Source organism: Anolis sagrei, chromosome 1 (genome assembly GCF_037176765.1).
Source record: "Anolis sagrei isolate rAnoSag1 chromosome 1, rAnoSag1.mat, whole genome shotgun sequence".
Lineage (NCBI taxonomy): Eukaryota > Metazoa > Chordata > Lepidosauria > Squamata > Dactyloidae > Anolis > Anolis sagrei.
Window position 1 is genome coordinate 167,089,750 of NC_090021.1, and position 27,431 is coordinate 167,117,180.

Consider the following 27,431-nt stretch of genomic DNA (forward strand, 5'->3'; position numbering starts at 1 on the left):
TTGAGAAACTGCAAGTTGCTTCTGGTGTGAGAGAATTGGCTGTCTGCAAGGACATTGCCCGGATGTTTTACCATCCCATGGGAGGCTTCTCTCATGTCCCCGCATGGGAAGCTGGAGCTGACAGATGGGAGCTCACTCCGCTTCCCAGATTCTAACTGCCGAATTTGGGTCTGCAGTTCAGCCAGCACAAGGGTTTAAACCATTGCACCACTGGGGGTTCCAGCTAATGTTTCCCTCCACATCTTCCTAGTAAACATGGGAAGGCCATAGCTGGAAGAGATGAGGCTACATTATAACACAAAAAAGATAAAAGGGTCTCCAAAATCAGGATAGGGCATTGCTGTCATCAAGTTAAATCTATCTGTATTATATTAGGGTTTTGCCAGTCATCTCTCAATACAAATGACTCTACAAATGATGGAAAGCTGTAGTTACAGCTCAGTGTCTGTGACTGACAACCTGTTGATTTGGATTCTTCTTTCTGAAATAGATGGGGATGGGCCCAATGTATTCGTGCTGGGGATAAGAGCAAATGTTTTTTTAAAGCTATTCTGGTGTTCTGTTCATTATGTAATCCCCGATTGACTGACAGCAAAGAAAGAAAGTGAAGAAGCAGCAGTCAAACATTGATTCTGAAGAAATAAGACCCGCAGAACCTATGACTCAATTTCTCAGTTGAACTGGATGAAAAGTTCCCAACACTGTAAAAAATTCCTCTTTATGCCCCGACTGGCAAACATTCATGTTCTCATTGCATTTTATTTTAGTCTTTTCTGTTATCATTTTAGAACAAGTGCTGGGGTTTTTTTTGTTGATTTTCATTCCTTCTCCCTGAAACATATTTTTCTTTCTGCTGACTTTATAGCCACAGAATTATTTAGTTGACAATGGCAGTTTCTTCAAATGTAAATCTACTCAACAGGACCTTTTAACACAGGCATCTTCAAACTTTTAAAACAGAGGGCCTTGTCCCTCAGACTGCTGGGGGGCTCGACGATATTTTGAGAAACATGGACAAATTCCTATGCACACTTCAGATATCTTATTTGTACTTTAAAAAAACATGAAAGAACAATGCAGTATTTAAAATGATGAACAATTTTAACCAACATAAACTTACCAGTATTTCAATGGGAATAGTGGGCCTGCTTTTGGCTGATCAGATAATCAAGTTAATTCATAATGTTGTTGTTATTGTTGTTGTGTGACTTGAAGTTGTGTAAATGACCTTGGAGGGCTGAATCCGGCCCACGGGCCTTAGTTTAAGAATCCTGTTTTAACATCTTACAATAATGTTTTGTTCCAGGATCCAGTCAAAACTGAAACTATAGCTGGATCTACACTGCTTTATATCCCAGAATCTAATCCCAGATTATTTGCTTATCCTAGATTATCTGGCAGTATAGATTCATACAATCTAATTCAAAACAGATAATTTGGGATCTGATATTGGGATATAGAGCAGTTTTGTCAGAATCACGGACGCCTTAAAAGGCCAGACCCAGAGTTAGTTCCAAAACAGAGTTTATTAAAGCAAAGGGAAAGACTCAGAGACACTTAACTCAATGCCTCTGGTGAAAACTCAAAGGTAAAACCAGTCCTGGTTCCAAAGGGTTAACCAAAGTATAATCCGGATTATCTGGAAAAAAGAACTGAATCAAACACAGTACTCCGAACATCACACAAAAAGGCACAGCATGCAAATGGTTAACAAAACAGAGAAGCTGCAGGGAAGAACGCAAAGTCCAGGGTCGTAGCGAGCAGAAGTATTGAAGTTCCAAAGTCCACAGAAACAGCGTCGTAGTCAAGCCGGTCCAAGGTCAAGGAAGGGGGAAATCCACACTCACGAAAATCCAAGCCGAGTCGAAAGCCCACACGAACAGGAGCAGCAACCTGTAGATCCCAAATCCAATACCGAACACGGAACAGGCAGGGACAAGTCCAAACAGTACCCAATGCACGAACGTATACCAACACCTTGCCTTCTGCAAAGATTCCCTATTTCAGAACCCACTTTTATTACATATCATCATAATCAGAAAATGAACTGACCACCGCCCCATGATAATCCCTTGCAGCTTCTCCCAACTCTTCACATGAAGTCCTACGCCCATCCCTCCATCTTCTCCATCTTCTGTCAAGGCTTAGATCCCCCCAAGACTCAGTTGTATTTCCTGATTTCCAGTCTTCACTTCCAGAGAATCCCATAAATGTATCACTAGATGTTGGCTCCGCACAAATAACTTGCACTTCTTTTACATTAGTCCAATCCACAGTGTCATCCTCGTTTTCCCCACTCTGTGACCCATCATCCCCAGAGAAATCTTCAAATGATTCCTCATCTGTAGGTGCTGTAAGTATATCCCGGATCCTCTTCCATTGTCACTCCTCATCCGATTCCTGCTCCCGAGTAACCCTCTTTCTTCCTCTATTCCCATCCATTGCGTCTCCCTCCTCTCCTTCACTCATTGACCCTTCATCCCCTGAGAACCCCTCAAATGAGTCCTCATCTGTAGGTGCCATAAGTATATCCCGAATCCTTTTCCTCTGTTGTTCCTCATCAGACTCCTGCTCACAAGTAACCTTTTTCCCCCTTCTGGCACCCCTACTACTGCTGCAACGTTACTTACAGGCTCTACTACAACAAGTTTAAATCAAGCCTATAAAGCAGCCATTTGAAAATAGTGTTCTCTCACAAGTTTGAAAAAGTTAAGCCACCTGTTATGTATTTTGTTCTTACAAAAAATGACAGGAAAGGTAAAATTATTCCAAGGGAGTTTCTATCATTTTGTCAACGGGATAGTTTTTTGCCATATAGAGTGTAATGTATTGGGACAAAATGCTCAAAATGATTGAAACATAACACAGAGAAGTTGATGTAAGTGTTTAGAGCAGAAATAATCCCTCTTCAGCTCAAAAGGTGGAAGGGCAGGAATAACATGCTCCCTACTGTCCAGATAGGTCCAAGAGGAAATATTGTTATGAGAAGTAAAAATGGAAGAACCTGGTGAAGACATCTGCAACTCATTTCACTGTAGAGAAGACCAAGGACATAGAAAAACAGTGGTAGAAGGTTTTGTATTGCTGCACACTAAAATAATTCCTTACTATATAATCTTATAAGAACTGCTACAGCTTACCATCAGGCCATTTAATAAGAGGATCCCTACCACACTCTGTGTATAAATACAAACTCTTGTGAACTGAAGGTGTGAATGAATAGGGATTCAGGGACAACATGAATCTTTGAAGAAATTGTGGCATCCAATCTGTTGGTGCTGCTGTTTTGGAACAGCGATGAGCCTGAAGTACTATCACGGATGAGACCAAAGTCTCTTGAGGTCCAATATTTTGTCCATCTCAAACTCTTAACTATTATACAAAGATGCACTGCTGGCTCTAATACAGCTTAGTGTCTGTTGATGGCTCATACTTCATTAATTTCTTCAATTTGCTGTGAAATTCATCTGAATTGACAGCTATAAAAGGTATTTAAATATGAGTTTGTGTTTGGTGGAAAGTTTCCTTTGAGTTGCCAAGAAAAGAAAAGGAAAAGGAGTGGCCAATACTGTGTTTTGAAAAGGCTCTTGTTTTCATCTCTTAAGAAACCCAATAAGTATAGATGGTGAATGATTGGAATACAGAGATGTTGATTATACACTACAGGCAACAGTGTTGTAAATGTCTTACCTTTTAGGTCTAGCTGTAACAAAATTTGATTCTGGGAGGCCTAAAATGTTCTGTCACCCTGAAAGAGGGTTAAGATATAGGACGTGCATTTTCTGTGTTGTAGATTCATGTAATGATTTCCAAGCAAAGTAGTGTGCCTGGGAGATATGTATTTAACCACTGTTTGTTTATGCAAATGTTCTGCTTTTTTTCATCTCACAGAAAGGAGAGCCCTTCTGCAACATGCTTTCATTAGAGACTACGGAGCAATTGACCTTTGAGATTCCTCTGAATGACTCAGGTTCAGCTGGACTCGGTGTGAGCTTAAAGGGCAACAAATCTCGAGAGACTGGGGCTGACCTTGGGATTTTCATCAAATCTATCATCCATGGAGGTGCTGCCTATAAGGTATGTGGGGGGTGATGGAATTTTTTGGTAACTTTAAACCAGAGCAATATTGTGTGCATCGATTCTCAGCTTTCCATGCAAAAGAGATGTGCATTTTAATAGCATTTTCCATGCAAAAGAGATGTGCATTTTAATAGTATAGAAACTCCTATACTAGTACAGACATGACATCTTTCTTGTCAAAGGGTGGAAGTTGTGAAATCTTCCTGGTGTTGTAGTATTGCAGTTCCTGACATTGTAGATTCCTTATGCAAGTTTCCTCTAAATAAGCCTCTTCAGTTTGGGTTGCTGTGAGTTTTTTGGGCGGTGTGGCCATGTTTCAGTAGCATTCTCCCCTGACATTTCACCTGCATCTGTGACTGGCGTCTTCAGTTTGTCTGGTTTATGGGAGCATTGTCTTTGGATCGTTATTTTTTATTAAATGAGGACAGAGGGAGCAAACATGTTTTCTTTGTGATATTACTTAGATGTGCTATGATGGGTTCCAAGAGACTCATTAGGAGAAGGTTACTAAGTGGGCCTGTGGATGTAGTATTGTTACCTTAGTTTATTGACAGTAAACTTCCCCCTCCATTTTCCTGGCTTGGCAGCAGAGCTGTGGCTTGAAAATATCTAGCTTTTATCACCTTTTTGCTTTATTATTATTATTAAACTTTATTTGTACCCCGCTAGCATCTCCCGAAGGACTCGATGCGGCTTACAAAGGCCAAGGCCTCAACACACAAAATAACAATACAAAACCTAAAGCAAATTAAAACAATTAAAGCAATATAAACAAGAAGCAATAAACAATACACTAAGACACAATAAAACTGTTCTTTCTAGTTAAATAATCTGTTGGGTGATTAGTAGTTCTCGGCTGTGTTTATTTAGACTTTCCAGAACTCTTGACCATCAACCAAGATGGATGAAGCTCTGGATTGAAGCTCTGGGAGTTGAAGTTCAAGTGAGGTGGAAGACCAAAGAATTGAGAACCATCGGGCTTTCTTAATAGAAGCTCTCAATCCATCCTTGGGAGAACTGTTTTTAACTAATAGAAGCACCTTATAGTATAATACTTGCAATTACTCGCTGAAGAAACTGCAACAGAGTGATAGAGTGTAGGCTTTTTCAGAATCTAATGAACTGGCTTTTTGGAATAAGGAATATGTACATGAAATGGTAGAATTCAATTATGAATAAATATGTAAACAATTCATACGGGAATATCCAAAGACCTAAGAGCAAAGCAAACCACCATGTACTGGGAAGAGTACTTAGACTTGTTCAAAATAGTTTATTTAACTCAATTGTTGTCTACATTGAAGCCCCCGATGGTGCAGTTGGTTAAACCTTGTATTGGCAGGATTGCTGACTGAAAGGTCAATGGTTCGAATCTTGGGAGCAGGTGAGCTTCCGCCTGTCAGCTCCAGCTTTCCATGTGGGAACATGAAAGAAGCCTCCCATAGGATGGTAAAACATCCAGGCATCCCATGGGTAATGTGCTTGCAGACGGCCAATTCTCTCACAGCAACTTGCAGTTTCTCAAGTTGCTTCTGACATGAAAAAAGTTGGCTAAATTGAATGGCCTTGGGATTTTTTTAAGCAGTTTCATATTGATACTGCCTTGTTCTACCAAGATATATCAAATACTGAGCCTTCATGTACAAAACATGTGCATTGTAACTAACCAATTGCCCAGTAAAGGTAGTTAATTAGAAATACTACACTTTTTTGCAGACTATGGGAAAGCTTCATTTCAGAAACCAATTTTCAACCCTCCCAACTAGGACAGTAACTGGAACAGATTCTGGAAGCTGTAATCTCTCTCCCCCCCCCCTCCCCCTTTATGTTTTGGCATGTTTTCGTAAAACTGTTCAAATATGAAATGTCTGTGGGGCAAAATGTCTCTCTATTTTGTGTATAAAAGGTAAAACAAAAAAAGAGTACATGAAATTCAGGTACTCCCCCCCCCCTTCCCATGTGTCTCAATTTCATGTGTACTTCTTAAATTAAAACAAAAATCATCTCCTAAAACTGAGATACTTTTCCCCACAGATATTTCTTGCTTGAGTAATTTTGCAAATACATGAAAATGTAAAATAAAACTGTTACCAATTCCTCTGTGAGTTTAAAGTTATATTTGCTGAATCTTCTGTGATTTTTCACATTACAAGTGGTAGTATTTTATAGGAAATGGTGTACATTACTATTTCTTTTCTTTTCTATGGAACTCACTTGTTGAGTGTAAAAAGTATCTTTGAAAATCACAGTTCATGGAAAAGCTCCCATTTTGCTTTGGCTGCCTTGAATCTTTATGTTTTAACTAAGGGATTCACACTCTGCTTGATGTGACAGTCTTAACTGCGCAACCACTAAGGTGTCTCCAGAACACCATACCACTATTTACCATTTTCTCTGCATTAGCCATCTTTCAGCAGACAGATTACATACAGTTTGTCTGTATGTAAATTTCCATCTTTCAATACTTTTAAAATGAAATACTGCCAAGAAAGATACGTGACTTTTTACCAAACTTTTAAGAAGACATACATACATTACTATAATCTTAAAATTTGGCATCAATTGTAGTCAATAATGATGGGAAGAACCTAATGTTATCCATAATTCTGTAACTGAAGACTACATATAGGGCTTTAGAGGTTTGGATGAGTCTGATAGTCATCCAGAAGAAAGACTGCCCTCAAAAATACTTCAGCAGAGGTGTACAGAAAAGAGAGAAAAAACCAGTACAGTTTAATAAATATATAACATGTTGGTGCTTGATTTAAAAAAATGTAAACATCACCATAACAAAGTATTGTTGAAGAAAATTAGCTTGTGTAGTATTTTGAATGCATTATTTTAGGTATGACAAATGTTTATTCAAGTACTACAGTGAACCTTCCACTTTGAGAAAGTGTCTTTCTTTAAATGCATTATTTATGTAAGCTTTAAAATATTTTTAAATAATTAAAAAATACTATTTATATGAGATACTTTCCTTCACCCTCTCAATGGGATCCCATTTCTTCTATGGATGACCTGCTAATCCAAATATTAATATTTGGTAACTAATTATCCCTTTTATTTCCATTTTGAGTATTTACTATTTATTTATTTATTGTGTTAGAAGCGAATTGAGAATACAGTTATACTGTATAGAAAAACCACAAACAAAGTTATAAACTTGGCAATATACTAAATTTCCTTTGCCAGAAGCCGGCCACTTGGAGTGCCTCTGGTGTTACTGTGAGAAGGTCCTCCATTGTGCATGTAGTAGGTGGTCTGAGGTTTGATCTTCTCTACACTCACAGGTCATGGACTCCACTTTGTAGCCCCATTTCTTAAGGTTGGCTCTCCATCTCGTAGTACCAGAGTGCAGTCTGTTCAACGTCTTCTAAGTTGCCCAGTCTTCTGTGTGCCAGGGGGGAAGTTTCTCATCTCGTCTCAGCCAAGGATTGAGATTCCATGTTTTAACCTGCAACTTTTGTACTCTTGCTTGCTGAGGTGTTCTTGCAAAAATCTCTGTAGATCTTAGAAACCTATTGCTTGATTTAAGGTGTTGGCATGCTGGCTGATATCCAGAGTATGGGCCAGAGATGGCAATACCTTGGTCCTTTCATTACTGGCTGTTACTTCCTAGCAGATGTCAGGTGGTGCAATACCAGTTGAGCAGTATAATTTCTCCAGTGGTGTAGGGTATAGACATCCTGTGATAATGTGGCATGTCTAATGAAGAGCCACATCCACTGTTTTAACATGGTTTCTTTTACTGAAAAAGGCAAATGTTACGGTCAGTGGACAATATGAGGCATGTTTCTCTATGGTAAGTTCTAAGTTCATCTTTAAATGGAATTATTTTCACCAACATCTGGATGAATCTAGATAGCAAATTCTGGATAACTTCCTTTAAATTGTTATTAAAAGGAACAGAATTTTAGCAGACATCAGGTCACTAGTCCCAGATGTGTTTCTGAGGCACAGGAGGAAACTTCTGTCTGATGACCAATTTTTTGGAAGAACAATTTGTGGAAGGAAAGACGTTGAATATTTCGAAACTGTGACCTAAAGGAATCAATTCTCCAAGAATTCCAAAATGAAGGTTTATTCTGATTAAGGAAAAACTCTCAGATAAAGCTGTAAAAGTGGGATTTTATCATTTCCACCGTGGTGGAAATGATACCGTGGTCTTTATGGCTGACCTAATGGAGGTGGTAGATTTGGTGTAGGTGCAACATGTTAAAAAGAAATGTAAATTCCTTTTCTCAACATCCTCACCTCACAAGATACAAATAAGTATTATAATAAAACCTCTGGATGCTTAAACCAAACAGATGACCAGAGAATAAAATACTAAAATAAAAAAATATGCTTGTATCTCAGCAAATGTAAGTTATTCCAGACTATGCCAACATAAAATTTTGGTTGCAAAATCAATAGTATATCTCATGGTAAATATTAGATTAGGCTCAATTATAAAGTCAGATCTTGCACCCTAATGCATAACCATTGTTTTTAGCCCCACAACATACACCCCCCCCCCACATGTATGGAGACTTAATTTCACTCTTACTACTCTATTTATGGACAATATGCATAAAGCCATTCAGTGCTTTTACAAGGAAAATGAGCAGCTTGGTTTTTCAATACATTGCTATGGGAAACATTTAAAAAGTGGTCCTACAGGGAATATTTATACCAGCATTAAAAAATAGAACACTAAAACTAGATTGGATATGATATAAATTAATGATGTCTCAAAAAACAATACATCTGGAAAGCCTAACATTTTTAAATGATGGAATAATATAAAAGCATAGTTGAATGTTGTAAAATTCAAGATAATATAACTTCCTTACTGTATATACAACAATATTATTATGAATCTAGTAATAAAAATTCCAGGGTGCTTGCTAACACCATGGAGAAAAAAGTTAAAAGGTAGTAGCTAAAATTTATAATAATGGGGACACACCAGTAACCATGCTTGGGGGAATTAATAAGAATTTAGACATTTTTATTCCTTTGTTATTCTGGTGTCACTTACTTAGGGATTATAATTACTAAGGATCTTGTAGGCAGCTTAGCCTAATTAAGATGTTTATTATGTCCAAAATGTGCTTTCTTTGCCAGACCATTCCCTTTTGATCTCCCAACATTAAATTTGTTAAATGAAAAAATTATGAAATATTAGAGCAAAGAAAACATTGGGTTTATAAACTCAACTAAATATCCTTCTGTCAGTGGGGAGGCCTTATGATACCTTGATGTCTTATAATAGAGACCAATAATTCAAAGTGTAATAAATGGCAATGACATGTGTTATTTTAAAACAGACGTGTTCCATTAGAGAGCCCTTGGATAAAAGGATAATTGGCAAGATAGGTAAATTCTCTGAGGAAATCTCGGTGATCATGAGCAAGAATTATGGCCCCCATCTCCTCTTGGTCTTTTTGGGAGCAACTGATTTTGTTTTCACGGAAGAAAAACTAACCCAGTTCAAAAACTAGTGGAAAATAATTAAATTCACTGTTTTAGCAATGAAAACTTCATTTCAAAGGGACGATTAAAAGACCAACTCTCTTGGACATGAATGAATGGGTTTTAGATTGTGGAAGCTGTCTTGTTTACCCAACAAATTCTGGACAAAAGCTTAACAGCCCACCCCTCAACCCCATTTTTTTTTGGGGGGGGGGGATTTGTGAATTTCTTCTCTTGGAGCCATTAAAGCAGATGATCCCAAGATCTATAGTTTTTTTTAAAGTATATCTATGGAGATTCCGGTGAGGCAGAAACGGCAGGGAAGTAGATCTAGGCATAGTTTTCCCAGCTTCTGGATGATTTGGTCCATGGTCTTCTCTAGTTAAATATTGTACACTAATCATCCCCTGCCATGCGTTGCTGTGACCGTCTATGTATATGTGTTTTCTGTGTGTATATATTTGTATATATGTGTATATATGTGTGTTTGCGTGTGTATAGATATGTGTGTGTGTGTGGTTTTGTGCATGAGTTGTAATGTATTTTTTGTTTTTTGGTTTTTTAAGTCTTTTCTGCTTGTTTTTCAGTGTTTTATGAGTGATGATCACTCATTGGCTAGATAGGTGTATTGTGTTCAAATTTGGTGTCAATTCGTCCAGTGGTTTTTGAGTTATGTTAATCCCACAAACGAACATTATATTTTATTTATATAGATTTGCACAAATACACTTCCCCACCTTCTAGAGAAAATGTGGAGCATGAGGCCCTGATATCATTCCCTATTTTTATTTTAAAAAGATAAAGTGCTCTGTTACTTCACAAAGATTTGAAAACACTGATCTGTGCTGTAGCAATGGTGGTGGTAATAACAAAGGTAGAAATTCCTAGGGGACTAAATACGAGAACTCACAACAGCACACTGTGTTGATATGCACAGTATCTGCTTTGAATAATAAGACGAGAAACTGTAACTTTTCTGACTTTTGGTGCCCCTTATTTACTTCATGAATTAGCACATTTAGAGTGCATTTACTTCCTGAAACATGTGCTTGAGATACCACTTCTGTGAAGGCCTCTTGAACATCACGCTACTATAGTAGGACTAGGAAGACTGAGATGTTGTTGAACTGCAAACCGTTCCCTGTTGTTGTTGCTACTGACAACATTTATTTGGTACTTATCCACCTCTATTTTGTTTGTTACTTGCGTAGCTCTTCCTTTAGCTATGAAGAAACATGTGACACACAAATCAAGTAGTGCTTTTCAACTTTCACGCTCTTTAATTTTTCTTGCTGCTGTTGATCTTATGCTCTTGTTCTCTTACATAATTATGATTTTTTAAGAACTATACATATTGTTGTGTTAAGCATTTACCTTGAGTTTAAGTGAATGGAGGTTCTGCTTTGAAAAGGGTAACATGTGCAGTCATTATTTCTGTAAGTATATTAGAGCCTCTTTACCGATAGTTTACGATAACCAAGACGAGAGAATGTGAGTGTGATGCTGGTCTAATAAATGAGTTTCAGAAATGCCTTGGGATAGTATCTGGGAAAGAGGTTAATGCTCAAGCAAATTCAATTTTCCCCACTATCATATTGGGCTAGAAATACTGTTGTGAGTTATAAAAGGAAATTGGCTACTCTATAAATTGCTGTACGGATCCTTAGCCATTGCAGGAAACGACTTACCCAGCACTAAGACCAGAGGCAAGGTGCTCATAATGTTGTAAGATCCACTGAAGTGTGTGTGTCTCTAAACTTTTTTTATAGGTGAGCATTCTCATGGCCCATGTGCAGGCTGGAATTTTTTTTTTTTTGCTGACTCAGGACTTTATTGTTGAAGTTCACACATTTATGGGTACAGCAGGTAAATATATCTTGTGGAAGTTGCAATTAGACCTTAAACTTTTGATAGGCTTGTTGATGAGTTTTATCAACTGGGGCCGGAGTGGTGCAACAGATTAAAACACTGAGCTGCTGAACTTGCTGACTGGAAGGTTGGTAGTTTGAATGGGGTGATCTCCCACTATTAGCCCCAGCTTTGGAGTAGATCAATAGGTACCGCCTAGGTGGGGAGGTAAACAGTGCTCCATGCAGTCATGCCAGCCACATGACCTAGGAGGTGGCTACAGACAATGCATTCTCTTCAGCTTAGAAATTGAGATGAACACCACCCCCAGAACTGAAGATGAGCACCACCATTCAGAGCCAGAAGGGGAAGTCTTTACGTTTATCTGTCTTTCATTGTTTCTAGGCATTTAATATTTGCCTTTGTGTTTGTGTTTGCTGGAATCCCCCCTTGAGTCCGCTCGGGGAGATAGGGTCAAATACAAATAAAGTGTTGTTGTTGTTGATGATGATGATGATGATGATGTTATTATGACTACCAGAACCAATTTTCTGGCATGTTTGACCTGCTAGGACTTTAGAGCCCTCTCTTTAGTTTCTTTTTTTTTTTAAAGATATAGCTAACTAATTGTAAATCTGAATTAACCTATCACTAAATTTAGATTTATCATAGGCAGATCTTATATTTTTGCAGTCATACAATATAATAAAAGATGTGTACACATGAAACAATCTAAACACTTACAAAATGGGTACGTCAGAATGAAATAAAATTCCTCAGCCCTTCCCTTTGTATACTTTTAATATGTCCATCAATTTAAACAATTTTCTAATTATGGTCTAATTAGAAAATAGTAATTTAAGTACTGCTTACAAACCAGAATATGAAACCAAGGGTTTAGAACAAGCATAGACAGAAATGGCTCATTTGCGGTCTGATAAACCTTGGTTATTAGATCAACATCGCTATACCTTAACATGGTTTTGGTTTGAATATCTGTCATGGGCATTGATCAGTGCATCCAAGAGCACTCTGTGGTCTTGCCAGAATGAGTCAATGCACTCAACCCACCACCCTCAGCCTTAATCTATATGACAAGAATGTCGAGCTTCATTTGAACAATTCTTCCATAGTTTTGCTACATATTTTAGAAGATCCCAAAGCAAAGAATTCTAACAAAAGAACTCTGACTTGAACACCAAAAATAGAGGAAAAGATCTTCAGAATCGTCATAACAGCTCCCAACAATAAAAGTTTTCATTCTTTTCTCTTGACGATTGAAATGATGTGTTCCCTTCATTTTTGTAAGGATTGTATTGAAATACAGAAATGGTGAATACCTTGTCTAATAACTGTTCTACGCCTCTTTACTATGGAGGTGGGGCGGGGAGTCTTATCTGCTAGAGATCACTTCCTGTACGATATGGATTCCCAACGGCCTTGTACTCAGCAGGCAGGCACACCTCTTTTGACAACCGTCTAGACATTTTCCTAGTCTGTGTCCCAAGATTTCTTTTTACAGTTATTTTGTGTAGTAGAGGAATATTTTGAAAGAGGAAGTAGAATAATAGGGCTAAAGAAGGACAGTAAAAATCCAAGTTAAAACTGAATACTATTTCTCAATTTGAAAGTGTTGCAATGGAAATAAAATCTGATAGTGTCCCTATAGCTGCATTTTCCTGAATTTTTCAGTACACCATACACTACTTCATGAGCTTATATTTATTCATTGTTGTAATGTGTTGAAATGTAAAAATCAGTAAATTTTCTAACTTTTTTGCGGGGGACGGGACGACTTTCATGGTCAAAAATGGATCTTGCTGGTTACTGAAAATACTAGTTGCTTTAAGTGTTCTTAAATGTTCATACTATAGTCAAGAGTGGGATACCTTTTGAGCATGATGCCTGACTCACTCTATTGCTATCTTAGATCAGTGTGTATTTATTGTAAACCATCTCCTTTGCTTTACCTTCTAATCCAATTCATAGGCCATTTTTCCTTTTCCATAGTAACATAGGTTCTTTGTTAGTGCATACAGCTTTGTGTACTATTCTTATAACATCTTTAATCATTATTTGTAAGGAGAAGAATGTGTGTTTAGAGTTGGCAAGACTATAATGTTGACTATACTAAATGCTTGAATGATTGTAGAAAGTGGGGGGATCCAAATTGAAAATATACATATTATGGACCACTAAGACATATGAGAGATGTAAGCAAGTCTGACAAGTGCTTATAGAAAACTCTTAATGAGTTTGTGATTGAATCAAATTCACTGTAAGCAAGTTAATGGTTTTTCAATGCCGCTTCCTTTTCTAAGAGTCTTTTTTCATTGCAGACCCTTTCAGTCCATATTAGGTTTCTTCAGGTTTATGGCATCAATATGAATAATTTTTGACTAAGATGTCTCTCAGATAAGAGAGGTCACTTCCTTAATAAGAAGCACTGCTTGTTTATGTTATAAGGGATATGATTATATGCTGTAGGCATCAATGAATCAATGGCAGATGCTAAAATTTAAAATGAATAGTGGTTTAAAATCCTTGACTATTTCAGAGGTAACAGCAGACCGAGGCAGGCTAAGGATGTGCTTGCCAGTTGGGCATGATTGTATATGCATCCATTTGTATTAGGGGCCAGAAATTGTGAAATGTGTGCAAGTGCAGATTCCTTCACCTCCACCCCACACTGTGGGCTACACCATCCCATTTTCTGCCAAAAATTTAACCGAACGTTATCTACACATTTTTTTCAGAGATTTTTCATTGTAGGTGCTGATTGATGGCTTACTTTAATGTAAACTGCCAGTCCGGAGACCCTAACAAGCAGTAGTTCACAGGTGCAGATTTACAAAGAGAAATTTGCATAAAAGTATGCAGGGATGTGCAGGGATGGGAGTGGAGAGACAGAACAACTCTGGAAACTATATTCAGCTATAGCATAAAATCTTGTAAATTATCAGGAATTCCTTAAAAAACAAATAGTTCATAGGCTGGAGGATGATAATGCAAAGGTGAAGGCAAATTATCTTTCCTGTTCAACAATTTAGTAATGTACTGCAGCCCTAAGTCACATCAGGTTTTGTGTCTTAAAACAGCAACTTTGAAGTTTAAGGAGTGCCTTATTGGGCACTGTTATTACGGCTGATGTGCTACATTTATGGGTTTCACTTTTGTGCATTTGATTATTCACAAATTTGATTTATATGCTTCCTCTAGAAATCTCTAGGTCTTACAGTGTGACTTCTGCCATAGAGTTGAGCTGGAGGACCCAGGGATTTCTAGAAAGGTGAAAATAGATTTTTTTCAATTCATGATTTTTACTTCTAATCCCAGCAGGTGTGAAGAGTCGACTGTTGTGTCTTTTAGAAGGCTTGCAATGTACCTAAATCTAAACATAGCCCTTTTAATGTGAGCTGAAACCTTTTGATTTACACTGCTTGAGGCATTCTGAGTATCCATTTAGTCTGCAACAATAACATCAGTCAATCAAGTTTCTTTAGCATCTAAATTCAGATTGTAGTAATAACAAAACAAAAAACCCTACAGGAAATCACTATCTATAGGGGCAGATGGGGCAAAAACCAATCTGTCATCACTTGGTACAAAATATATTCGGAAGTTTCACAGATTTGTCAAAAGACTTGATCTCTTATGAAAACTGAAGACTGTTCATGGACTGACCAAAGGCAGTGCTTGGGAAGTTGTTTTTAAGAAGAACCAATCTGATAACATGTGGAAGCCATTTATAGCTGGATATTAGTAAAATGATGCATCCCAGGACATCTTCCTATTGCTCTCTAGTTATAGAATCCTTTAATAGTTATTTCAAGATATTTTTTTCTTAAAACAGCTTTCTAAACTATTGCCAGGATCCTAATGTCTTAGATTAGGGGAAACTCCAGTTCTTTCACTTGATACTGTTGTAGTGCACCAAGAAAATCCTGACCATTATATTTGAAGTTAGAAGCTAATGAAATATTAACACCAGACCTCTGATTGAGCTAAAAGATCATTTCAGTTTGCATTAGCAGGTGTTAAATAAACTTACTTCACAGGAAATCTCCAAGATTTGATTTAGAAGTATTAGGGATTTGTCTTTTTTCTCATCTTTTTTATGCTGATAATATCTATATTCAATTGAGTCTATATAATGTTTCAGTGTTTTTACACTTTATAAATATAGGTGTGTGTGTGTGTTGAAAATATCATTCTGATGGTAATTAATTATTCTTTAGGGAGAAATACTGTTGCAATTATTTTAAAGTTCAACCATATTTTTCCTGGACTAATTGTAAAGATCAGACTTTGGAATATGCTGATTCTTTTGGCATGAATAATAATTGAACGATCTGCCAATTTTTCTTTCGGTTGCTTGTTTCTGACCAGATTTGTTTCACTCTTTGAGTATGCCAGTAACCAAGATGACACTTTTCTACTCAACTTTTGTATGTGCCAAACTCATAAAGTGCTTTCCAAGGTACAAGTGGGGATAATGCTAAATGTAAACAGATGTTCATAAACATGTGCTTTCACAGGTTATGTGGAAAACTTTACCAGTCTCCTTAAGTACATTTAAAGAAACATTACACTTCCTGTTCTGATATTGTTATGTGAGTACATTTAATAATTTTTTGTTTTGTAGGATGGCCGACTGCGAAAAAATGATCAGCTTATCGCAGTGAATGGAGAGTCTCTGCTTGGAAAATCAAACCATGAAGCCATGGAGACTTTGAGGCGTTCAATGTCTATGGAAGGAAATATTCGTGGAATGATCCAGCTAGTGGTTCTCAGGAGGCTGGACAGACAGACTGAAGTGGTATAAAAAACATTCATCTCCATTAATTTTTCAAAGCCTTTTTCATAATTATTTAGCCATTGTTGTGAGGAGTTCATATACTTGGCATTGTTACTTCATTCATTCCGAAGCTCCATTTAAACATTGATTGCACAAAACCTTGAGATTTGCATAATGTTCTTATTGCAAGAGCAGATGGTCAGTGGTGGTGACTCTCATTTTCCCCATTTGAAAAAAAAGTATTCTATAAATAACTTTACAGTATATTGGAAACATTACAAGTTTCAACTGCTGCCTGGTAAGTTAGAAATAAGCCAGTACATTAGACTTCTTCAAGCAACATTTTTCAGTTCAGGTGGTCAGTTCAACTAGTAATTTTAAATTTTACTAGTTCATTTGTTTCAACAAATACTTCATAAGCAGTAGATCTGATAAATTTTTCATACATTCCACAGATGAAATTGCATTGTTAGAATAAAAAAATATTTTTGATTATATTTGTGTAAATGCTAAAAGCTTGACTACAGTTAGTGAACAAGTGAAGGTTTTATTCAAAGACGAACCGAATTGTTCTGTCTTTTCCCTCTTCTGTGAATACCTGGTTACTATTCTATAAACATTTTTTGCTAGTCAAGAACTAGGACTGTTTCTCATACTGTATTAACTATTCTCTTTCCATGGTTTGGCTGTCAAAACAAAGTAGGAAGTATTCCTTTCTAGAATACTTCTGCTCTGCTTTTAGCAGATGACCCAAACTCAATCCTTCTCCTCCCATATTCCTATACATGTCACACAAAATTTGCTAGTCTTACTTCTTAACCTTTTCATCCCATCCAACCTGAGAAAGAGCCCTTCGTTCCAAGCTTTCATCCTGCATTCTCTTGGGATTTTGAAGAAATTTGCACCAGCTCCAAAAACTGACCTGTCAGAAACCTCCCTATTGAACACTCAATCATCTTGCATTGCCTCTGATGTAAATTCCTATTTTGACTGGCAAACCGTCAGAGCTGTGAATTAGTATGAAATCTTAAAGTAGACAGTGAACTATTTACATGTAGATTTTTTTTGATCTTCAAACATTACACTCCCAAATCAACTATAGTTGGCATCCATCATTTTGAAGACCAATCACTGACATTTCCTTCACTGACGCTTTCCACTCATCTATACAGAGAACAGATATTATTTATATGAAATACAATCTATATTAGGCACGTAAGTCTTCAACTAGTTTTTCCTCACACATGAGGGTGAACGATTTGTGACAGGTTCCCCCCACTCCAGGAGAAAATTCATATTCCTCACAATATTCTCCCCATATTCAAAATGTTTTAGAGGATTTATTCAGTGAAGAAAGACTCATGATCTTCTCTGTGGAATGCCTATTTTCTCCCCAGAAAGCACTGCACACACACACACACACAAATCATCTGTTTTTTCTCTACAGAATAATTATTCTGCAATATTTTGATAGAATTGTGTAAAATTCTTGCTGGTTTGTCGTTTTTCTCCATGGCAGTTACTAATTGTCAATATTTCAACCAGAGCCTGAATACAATTTGAGCCTCTGTTATCAGGAATGTGAAATCCAAAGTACACCAACTTCTCTCTCTCTCTCTTTCTCTCTCTGTATAAACATATATAGATACATACATACACAAACACACACACTTATGCACAAATCTGAAGAAAATCTGATATCCAAAACTCTTCTGTAACTTAGCATTTTGGCTAAGGGATGCTCAATTTGTACTTGTGAATACAGTTACTATATCATTCTAACCCAGGAGTCTGTTTAACAACTATGGGAAAACTATGAAGTTAGGAAATTATGATGCGACACTTTATAGGCTTTTAATCTGTATTACTGTTTTAATTGTTTTATAATTTTATATGGTATGTTTATTGTTAGGTGCACAATGGGGTATTTAATTTTTGCTGTAGTTTGTAAGCCGCCCTGAGTCCCTTTCGGGGTGAGAAGGGTGGGTTATAAATATAGTAAATAAATAAAATAATAAATAATATATCAATTCCTAAATCAAATATACTTCAGCCATCTTAAGCATCTCTCCACAGACAGACTGATCTTGCTTTGGTTGTACTTTCCTGTGGACAACCCTGGAGAACAATACAACACTGCATGCCAGGAAGACAATAACATAGCCCATTGGTCTGATTTTGGATTCTTTGGGACATGGATGGTTGGATTGGAGATCCCACCACTAGTTCCTTGGTTGTGGGAGAACTTCAGAACATGTATGTGCTGTGACTCTTGCAAGATATACACAGTGTTCATGTTCACAAGCCTGCCATTTGCATCCTGTCAGAGTAAAATATCAAGAAATACCAAGTAAGAGAAATAATTGTCTCCTCCTTTTTTGGGGGGTAAATAATTATCCAATTTTTTTCCCCCAAATCAGTTGATTTTCTGAATGGTCAGTGCTCTTCGCCATTATGTTTTTCAAATTAGGTTTTCCAACATCCAATTCTACATCAAATATTTACTTCAAATCCTATACCCAAAACTTCCTTCCACTTCTGTATCACTCAGAGGTATGAAATACACATGCCCTGTCAAGAATGCCCAATGAATTCTTGATTGAATAAAGCTCATTTTAAACAGAAATTAATTTTATAGGATGTGCTTGCAGTTCAATTCTAATTGTATTTGAGACTGAAGACTGTAGCAAAAAGGGCCCTGACCCATTTCCCCCCGTACCTGAACTACTTCCTTCCCTGCTGCATTCCAGCTTGGTATAGCAGGATATGTTTAAAAATCCATTATTTTTGTATTGGCTGGGACACTAATGGAACCTTTTCATGACAGCTCTGTTGCACTAACAGAATACTCTAATTAGGCAGCATACTGATCAGTTGTTCAGCTATTGATTCTGCTGTTTATCAAAGAGCTAGAAAAGCAGATTCTGCCCCCCCCCCCGCCCCCTACTCTTGATTTAAAGCTGACTCTCCCACTTGGTACCTGTGTTTAGTAGTAGCTTGCTCTTTTGATTTATTTAGAACCATATACAAGAGCAGCAGATTGTAACACAAAAGATACATATTAATTTGTAACAGCAATGGAGGCTTTGTCGCAAAGTGAAGCTGAACTGATTAAAAAGTGCATTCTCTTACTCATAAAAAGAAGATTGAGGTATCAGTTAGATTGTTGTTTTAGCAGTGTTGTTAGTTCAAACATGCAGTGAAGTGCTTTAATCTATCCAATTTTTCCTGAAACTAAAATCAGAGTTGTTTTAGCCCCCAAAAAGAGGAGGCTGAAGGACAGGAAAGGTGGAAAAACATCTCACTAATCCTCTTTCATCTAGCACTTTATCTACAATGCTGGATATGGGAGCATTGATCATTTCATTCCTATGTAATTGATTTGACAGGAATAATAATAATAATAATAATAATAATAATAATAATAATAATCTATATAAATAAAATGTAATGTTCATTTGTGGAATTAACATAACTCAAAAACCCCTGGGTGAATTGACACCAAATTTGGACACGATACACCTGTTAGGCCAACAAGTGACCATCACTTATAAAAGCACAGCAGAAGAGACTTAAAAAACCAAAAAATAAAATAAAAAAGTTTTATGCAAAATCACATATACACACACAAAACACATATACACAGACTGGGCCACAGCAATGCGTGGCAGGGGATGGCTAGTAATAATCATAATTTTATTTCTTACCTGCCTCTCTTCATGGCTCAAAGCAGGTCACAGCAGTCAAAACACACAAAAATTGCAAAAATTCCACAAATACACATATTAAAATTTCGTTCCATAAAAGATACTTATTAAAATGCATTTCTATAAAATACATATTAAATACACAGGACAGAGATTAAAACATGGAACACGAGTTTAAAATTGATGCTTAAAACTGGCTGGGTAGACCTGATGGAAATGTTTGGTCTTTAAATGGCTTTTGAATTCTGACAGCTCTGACAGTAGGGTCTGAAGAGTGAGAAAAAGAAAAATAGTGGTATTTCCTTTACTTCTTTTGAGATTGGTGGTTTAATCTCATTATACTAACTCTTCCCCTCACCACCAGGGAATGCACTATAAATGGTTACAGACAGACTATTCTCCTCTTTTTGTTTTTTCTTTGCAACTTTTTTCAAAATGACCATCATTTTACAGTGGAAATGCTACTGTTCCCTGTTTTAGCTGGATTGTATGTAGGGGTAATGTGTCCTCATGGAAGTCTAGAGATGTAAAGTCCTGGAGGGAAAATGAAAAAAAATAAGCAGAATTTCGTCCCCATAATATATCCATATAGATATATTGAGACAACCTGTTGAGAAATCAATAGCCGCCATGAGATGTCTCACTTCCAGTGCAAGAACAGGACAAGTTTTGTTTTTCTTCCTGTAGGTTTATACTAAAAATTTGTTCACAAAGCCAGTCAATTTTGTGTTGTACCCTCACCTCCTCCCCTTGCACAGAGTAGCCTTATTGATTAAAATAATGCAAACAACCCATACACTTGTTCTGCTTTTAAAGGTCCATGCAACTAAGCAGCTGCAATCATAGTTTGCACCAACCCCCCCCCCCCTCACTTTTGCACAATTCCTTTGAAAGAAAGCAGTCTTGTGGTGGATCCCTTTGTTGACATGGCAAATTCTAAAGCAGTGGTTGACATATCTCTGTTTTACTGCATCATCATTTCTTTCTGTGTATTTTATCTGTCTCCTCTTAATCTTAGCTGTTTTCTTTACTATGCTGTTCTCAGGCCTGCACAACTTGGCCGTTGTAAGGGGCTGAAATTAGATAGGCTAAACAGTCCACACTTCAGGAAATAAAGCCTGACTGCTCATTGGAGGGAAGGATAGTAGAGGCCAAGATGAAGTGTTTTGGCCACATCATGAGAAGAAAGGAAAGCTTAGAGAAGACAATGATGCTGGGGAAAATGGAAGGAAAAAGGAAGAGGAGCTGACCAAGGGCAAGATGGATGGATGGGATCCTTGAAGTGACTGGATTGACCTTGAAGGAGCTGGGGGTGGTGACAGCCGACAGGGAGCTCTGGTGTGGGCTGGTCCATGAGGTCACGAGGAGTCGGAAACGACGGAACAAATGAACAACAACAAATGACTTTGGGCCACAGATTTTAGCACCTCACTCTGGGTTTGTGAGGGGGTGCCCTACTCAGAGCAAGCAGCAAAGTAGATTAGCCTCAATTTCTCCATCTAGAATCATAGAGTTGGAAGAGATCTCATGGGCCATCCAGTCCAACCCCCTGCCAAGAAGCAGGAAAATTGTATTCAAAGCACCTCTGACTGATGACCATCCAGCCTCTGTTTAAAAGCTTCCAAAGAAGGAGCCTCCAGGGCATTTCTGGACCTGCACAGTTGTGGAGCAAGGCCCCGGCAAACGTTATGTTGAGCAAGCCCTGGAAAGCTGCCAGTGAACTTAGTGCATTCCAGCTCTGCACCAAGGGTCCTATTGTGGGTCCGTTTATAGCTGCAGTGAAGCAAGCTCAATAGCAGTGGCACAATGTAGATTTCCCAATTGAAGGGGGAAACAGCAAGAAATTGCAGGTGAGCTGGCCTCTAGCTCTAAAACTGAGGGGAAGGGGAGTGTGGGAACCCCAACCATTGCCACCAATGGGACAAAAATATTTGTTTTCTTTGAATGTGGGACAAAAAAGCTCATTCAGAAAGGGACCTGTTTTTGGAAGTGGCACTTGAAAATGAAAATAGGGCCATATGAATAAAACAAAGAGAAACTAATAATGATCCTATACAAATGCACAAGACTACTAGGGAGTTTTTTTATCTTAAAAACATCATCAATGTAGTTTGTTACAGTAAAGGTAGGAAGGCATGACAGGGGTCTTAAGCAGTCCAAGATGTTCTGAGGGCCAGTTTGAGATGCTCCAACTCTTTGCAGTTTTCCACCACTTTGATAAAAACCTGTTACTTGTCTTTTCATTTTCATTATTCTGCATTAGCTCTTTTCTTTCTTACTGCTATCTTTAATCTCTCTCTTGGGTATTATGTCTTCCTGCTTAAAACACGCTTTTGTTTCTTTGAATCATAAAAAAAACAACCCTTCTCCATTATTACCTCCTCTTGAACTTGTTGCCCTGTTTTTCTTTTCTTTTCCTTATTTCATCTTCAGCTGTTTGAGAGATTTTTCTATTCTAAGTGCCTCGTTTTTCTTTCTTCTCACTCTTGTTCTGGACCCTTTCAGTCTGGCTTTCAACCACTGTATTCTGGAAATTGTTTTGTGTGAAATCTCTAATCTTCTTATATTTGCTAAGCAACGTGAATTCTTTTCTATACGTGTGTGTAAGCCTTTGTCAGCTTTTGATATAATTCATAGATTTCTTCATAGATTCCTTAATGCTTTTGTCTGTTTCCAATTTCTTATGCTTCCAAAATTTTGTTTCTTAAAAAGCTAACGACTCTACTAATGCTCTTATTCATACATTCTTGTGTTGACTACTTTAATGACTTCTTCATTGTCCTTTCTGTCTTTCAGTTTAAACCCTATTATCTTTCTTGTCAACTCTTCAGCACTCTATTTTTCTATTTATACATAAAGCATGCCATTCCTCAATATTTTTCTCTTTCAGTATGTTTCTCTTCACCAGCATCTTCTGTTGTTTCATACCAAACTTCAGCATATTCTCTTAACTGATACATCTTTATATGATCTCATTCCCCTTTATCTATTTTTATTGCTCTCTGTGTTTTCTTTTGGAAATCATATATACCTCTAGCATTATTGTTTAAATTATAATTAGTATTAAACCTCATTTTTCTTTTGATACTAATAGTTCTCTTTTGTGACCTTCTTAAGCATTGAGCTCTTTTTCTTTCAATAGTTTTTGGCTTCAGCTTTTTTTCACTCTAAGACAAGTAATTGTAAAAAACATACTTTTGTCTCGCATTTTGCTCTTAATTTGGGATTAGAAAAATGTGGCACATGCACCATAAGTTGTGAACTGCAGGCTTCAGTCCCTTCAAGCCCTTAGCCCTCCACAGCCATATTTTTCTTTTGTCTCAAATAGTCATTTGTGCCTGCTATAGGATACGTTTGGCTGTTTTCCTCCATTTTTAGGATTGAGATTTTTTGGTTTGTGAGGGATGTTCTTCCAAACCAGGAATGGTCATCCAGTTCCTTCTGTTTTGAAGAAAAGGTAGGGGGTTGCCCTCTTTGGCGTTCTTTCCTAATCCTAGGACTATGGTGAAATACCATGTAGCAATACCTGTATAGCACTTAATCAAATTAAAAAGTCTATAAATAATAGACCACCCCATACACTGAGGTCCCCTGGGGGGCAGTTACTACAACTAGCCAAAACCCGATTGGCAACCACCACCCAGAGGACCTTTTCATCGGCTGCTCCACAACTGTGGAACGACCTGCCAGTAGAGCTCCAGCTGCTGGATCAGCTGTCGAAATTTAAGATGCAAGTGAAGACCTATCTCTTCCAGCAGGCCTAACCAGAAAGTCTTAATGGTGAATTTTAAGTTCCAATGTATGTCTGATTTTTGTTTTGTGTATTTTGATATGTATTTTACGTTTTAATATGTGCATTTAACAGAGTGTTAGAAGTGATTAGGTGTTTGTTTATGTTTTAATAATGCTGTAACCCACCTCGAGCTGGGAGGAGAGGTGGGCAAAAAATAAAACCATTATTATTATTATTATTATTATTATTATTATAAATATTACATAATAGTATTTAGAGTTCTGTGTTGGGTGTTGATGTTAAATTAACATGTAACCAAATTCCTGTTTTTTCTTTGAAACAAGGATCAAATGCAGAATAGGGGGTTATAAAGTAATTTGAGCCATATGAGGTTGAATTAGCTGATCAGGAAGATACAAGTGTATATAGTATAGATGGAAAAATCTTTCACCATTATTCATTTCAGGGTTTCCCAGACACTCGATCAGGAGGAATAATACAACAGTGAAAATGTAGTGCACTGCATACACATTGTAAAATGTTCTGAAAATTATTATGTGCAGTAAAACACGTGGGAATTTTGCCTAATATCTTTTTGATATTTTCAAGTCTCACTGCGATATAATCCAGTTCAATGTGGATTTCATACAGCTGTGTAGAAGGGGCCACTATCGCTGTTTGCTTTGCCTGATCCCATTGGGAAGGGTAACATTCTGCTGAGGCATAGAACTGGATCCATTGCCCCCAAAATGCCGCATAAACAATTGTCCCTCAGTATCCAGCTAGATAGGCATATGGGGTATTTTTCTTTATCAAGGTCACTTTCTATACCAGATATGTGCAGAAACCAGCAATTTTGACCATAAAGATCTTACAGAAAAAAACACGTTTTGCAAAAACCAGCAACTACCCCCACATACATATTTTGTTGTACAAGATTCCTGATTTCTATGCATGAATTACATTGCACACATGTTTGTTATGTGTGACCTGCCCTTCCCCAAGCATATTTTGTGCAGTCACTCCAATTCTCTTGTGAAAAACCCAAATGCATTTCTGCACAGAATAGTTTCCTAAAACACTATGATAGGCAAATAACAGATGACCATTACACAGCTTTATTCATTTTCTTCACAGCAGAGAAAAAACCTGGAAACTACACAGACCAGTAGCAGCAAAATCTTGGTATCTTGGTTTTTAGTTTTGTTCCTGGGACTATTTGGGGCTCTGGTTCAGAAAATTGCAATTGATAGATTGCTTCAGCTGTAGTTTCTCATATATGATTATTCTGATATTCTATGGTATATGTTCTGTATCTCAAAAAGTAGAGCTGATAGAGGAAAATTGGTGCAATTTTTGGAATCAGCAAGTCAAATATACCCAGAAACAGGTCTTACATTTGAGGCACCAAAATGTGTGATGGTCAGTGTTATAAACAGGAATGATTGTCATAACTCTATGTATGCTGAAAAAAATCCACACAAAATGTGTATTGGCCAGTGTTATTCATACTGATTTACAAGACTAAAATATAGTTGACTATCCACACTTCCTGAGCTTGGAGGCACAGAACCCCTACAAAGTGAAAAACTTTCAGTGTTATTTATACCTGGGATAATACCTTTTGAAATCTCTACATCTTTCAGGGTGACTGCATAGAATTGCATTAGAGCACCTAGATATTCCTAGATAATGTTCTCTCTCTAGAAATCTCTAGGTCGTTCCAACAGAAGTTGACCATAAAGGCACATTGGAGGATAGAGAGAACAGTTTAATCAGATTTGCAAAAGTCAAACCACAAATGTGGAGGGCTGACTGTTGAATAGTGATACCCCTAGTATATACAATAGCATCTCAGTTAACAGGAATCCAAGCAGCCAGAACTCCCAGGCAATTCTATGCAGCTGTACTGGAGAATGCAGAGATTTCTAGAAAAGTATTCTCCCAGGGAAAAATAACATTGAAAGTTTTTCACTTTTGGCAAAACATTGAAGAAATAATACAGCATTCAAAAAGCTGTGTTTATAATACAGTAAATGTACTACATTAGGTTATGTTTGTCATTATTCATCTTTCTTTGATTTTAATTACCCTATTTCAATATTAATATTAAGTCAAAACAAAGTTTATGGTATAGTATGAGATATGGTATTAGTTACTATTTTTAATAGTAACTCTACAGTAACCAGAAACTACTTTCACCTAGCATCAACCAATCCACATGGGTGCTGGTTAACAGTGAGTCTACTCTGTACACAGGAGACAAAATTCAGAATTGTGGGTGCAGTTTCCCAGCATGCCTCACATCCATGTCATCTCAGTTCTCAAATTCTGCTCTTGGGAGAATCACAATGATGTAGAAGAAGATTTGTGGCGAGCTTAAGGAGGAGAGGGAATTGGCTTGCACCCAGACCTCAGTGAGCTTTGTTCCCATTGAAATCTGTGGAACTTGATTTAAGTCACAGCTCACTTGTTGGGATCCAGATTATGTTGCCATTCATTGGATTCCAGCCCATTATGAAACCATCCAAATATTGTAATTATAGCTCTTAAATCTGTTGCAAGTCTTTGTTCCCTGGTATATTATGTAAAACAAAAATTAGATATGTAAAACAGGAATAGTTGATATTGTATTTTGAATAGTTATAAATCAGGCAGAGTGGTTTTAACTGTTGTGGAAATCTGGTGGTTGGGGAGGAAGCCCCCTCCTTTTTACAGTAGCATAGTTAATTAGTCCTTCAGAACTAATTTGGTCTCATAAATTGTTTATTTTTACAAAGCAAATGTCAGAAGAAATTGGAATGGTTATTGACAGGACAGAGAAAAACTTTTAAAAGCCAAAAAACATTGAAACATGGGTTAAGGGTTTGCCATTTTCTTCCCAAGCCATTCTGGTATGCATTCATTACAGCACATATGTGGCAGCCACTGAGAGAAGGGAACCAGCTGGCTGTCAAAAAATTACTGTTGGCACCGTTTTTCTTGTCTTGACAAGGCTACAAGCTGCCTTCACAGATGGAGTAATAATGGGACGCCAGTTGTGGTCAGAAGAAACTCTATCGTGCGTTCTGCCTTTGATGGGTATAATCTGGGACTGTGCCGAGTATTCTCCAGTTTCCCCAAATACTAATGTTCAGCACTCAATGTTGCCTTGTCCTCTCGTGATTCTTTTCTCTTTCGGATAGTTTAGGTGATCATAGCTAATCACTTGTCGAGTGGAAAGATGCCACAATTTACATAGCCAATCAATCAACAACGCAATATTAAAAAACACTATCTTAAAGAAATAGAAAAACAGAAAGCTGCTACTGAAAACATATTGTGAGATTATGTACTCCGCTCTATTTCTAGCCCCTTTCATAGTGCCTGCATTGCATTACTAAATCCCAGTTGGAGTATTTGTCCTTAAATGCCTTCAAGTCATCTTCAATTTGTGACACCCTATGAATGAGAAATCTCCAAGCCACCCTTTCATCAACAGATATGCTCAGATCTTACAGATTCAGGACCAAGGCTTCCTTGATGGGATCTACCTATCTGTAATGTGATTTTCCTTTTTTACTGCTGCTTTCTATCTTATTAGGTATTATTATCTTTTCTAGTGACTCATGTCTTCTCATGATATGACCAAAATAGAGTAGTTACCTTGGCTTCTTAGGAGACTTCTGGCCTGATTTGCTCTAGGGCAGAGGTTCTCAACCTGGGGTCCCCAGATGTTTTTGGCCTTCAACTACCAGAAATCCTAACAGCTGGTAAACTAGCTGGGATTTCTGGGAGTTGTAGGCCAAAAACATCTGGGGACCCC

At 37.4% G+C, this 27,431-nt stretch overlaps 1 protein-coding gene across 1 annotated transcript in view; it reads left to right on the forward strand.

Moving 5' to 3' along the window:
• The window catches only part of PARD3B (par-3 family cell polarity regulator beta), a 656,620-nt gene that overhangs the window by 238,649 nt on the left and 390,540 nt on the right, over positions 1 to 27,431 (forward strand). The window contains exons 11-12 of the mRNA XM_060782892.2: positions 3,892 to 4,077; positions 16,034 to 16,207. Coding sequence (XP_060638875.2) covers positions 3,892 to 4,077; positions 16,034 to 16,207 — 360 coding nt within the window. The remainder of the gene's footprint in view (positions 1 to 3,891; positions 4,078 to 16,033; positions 16,208 to 27,431) is intronic.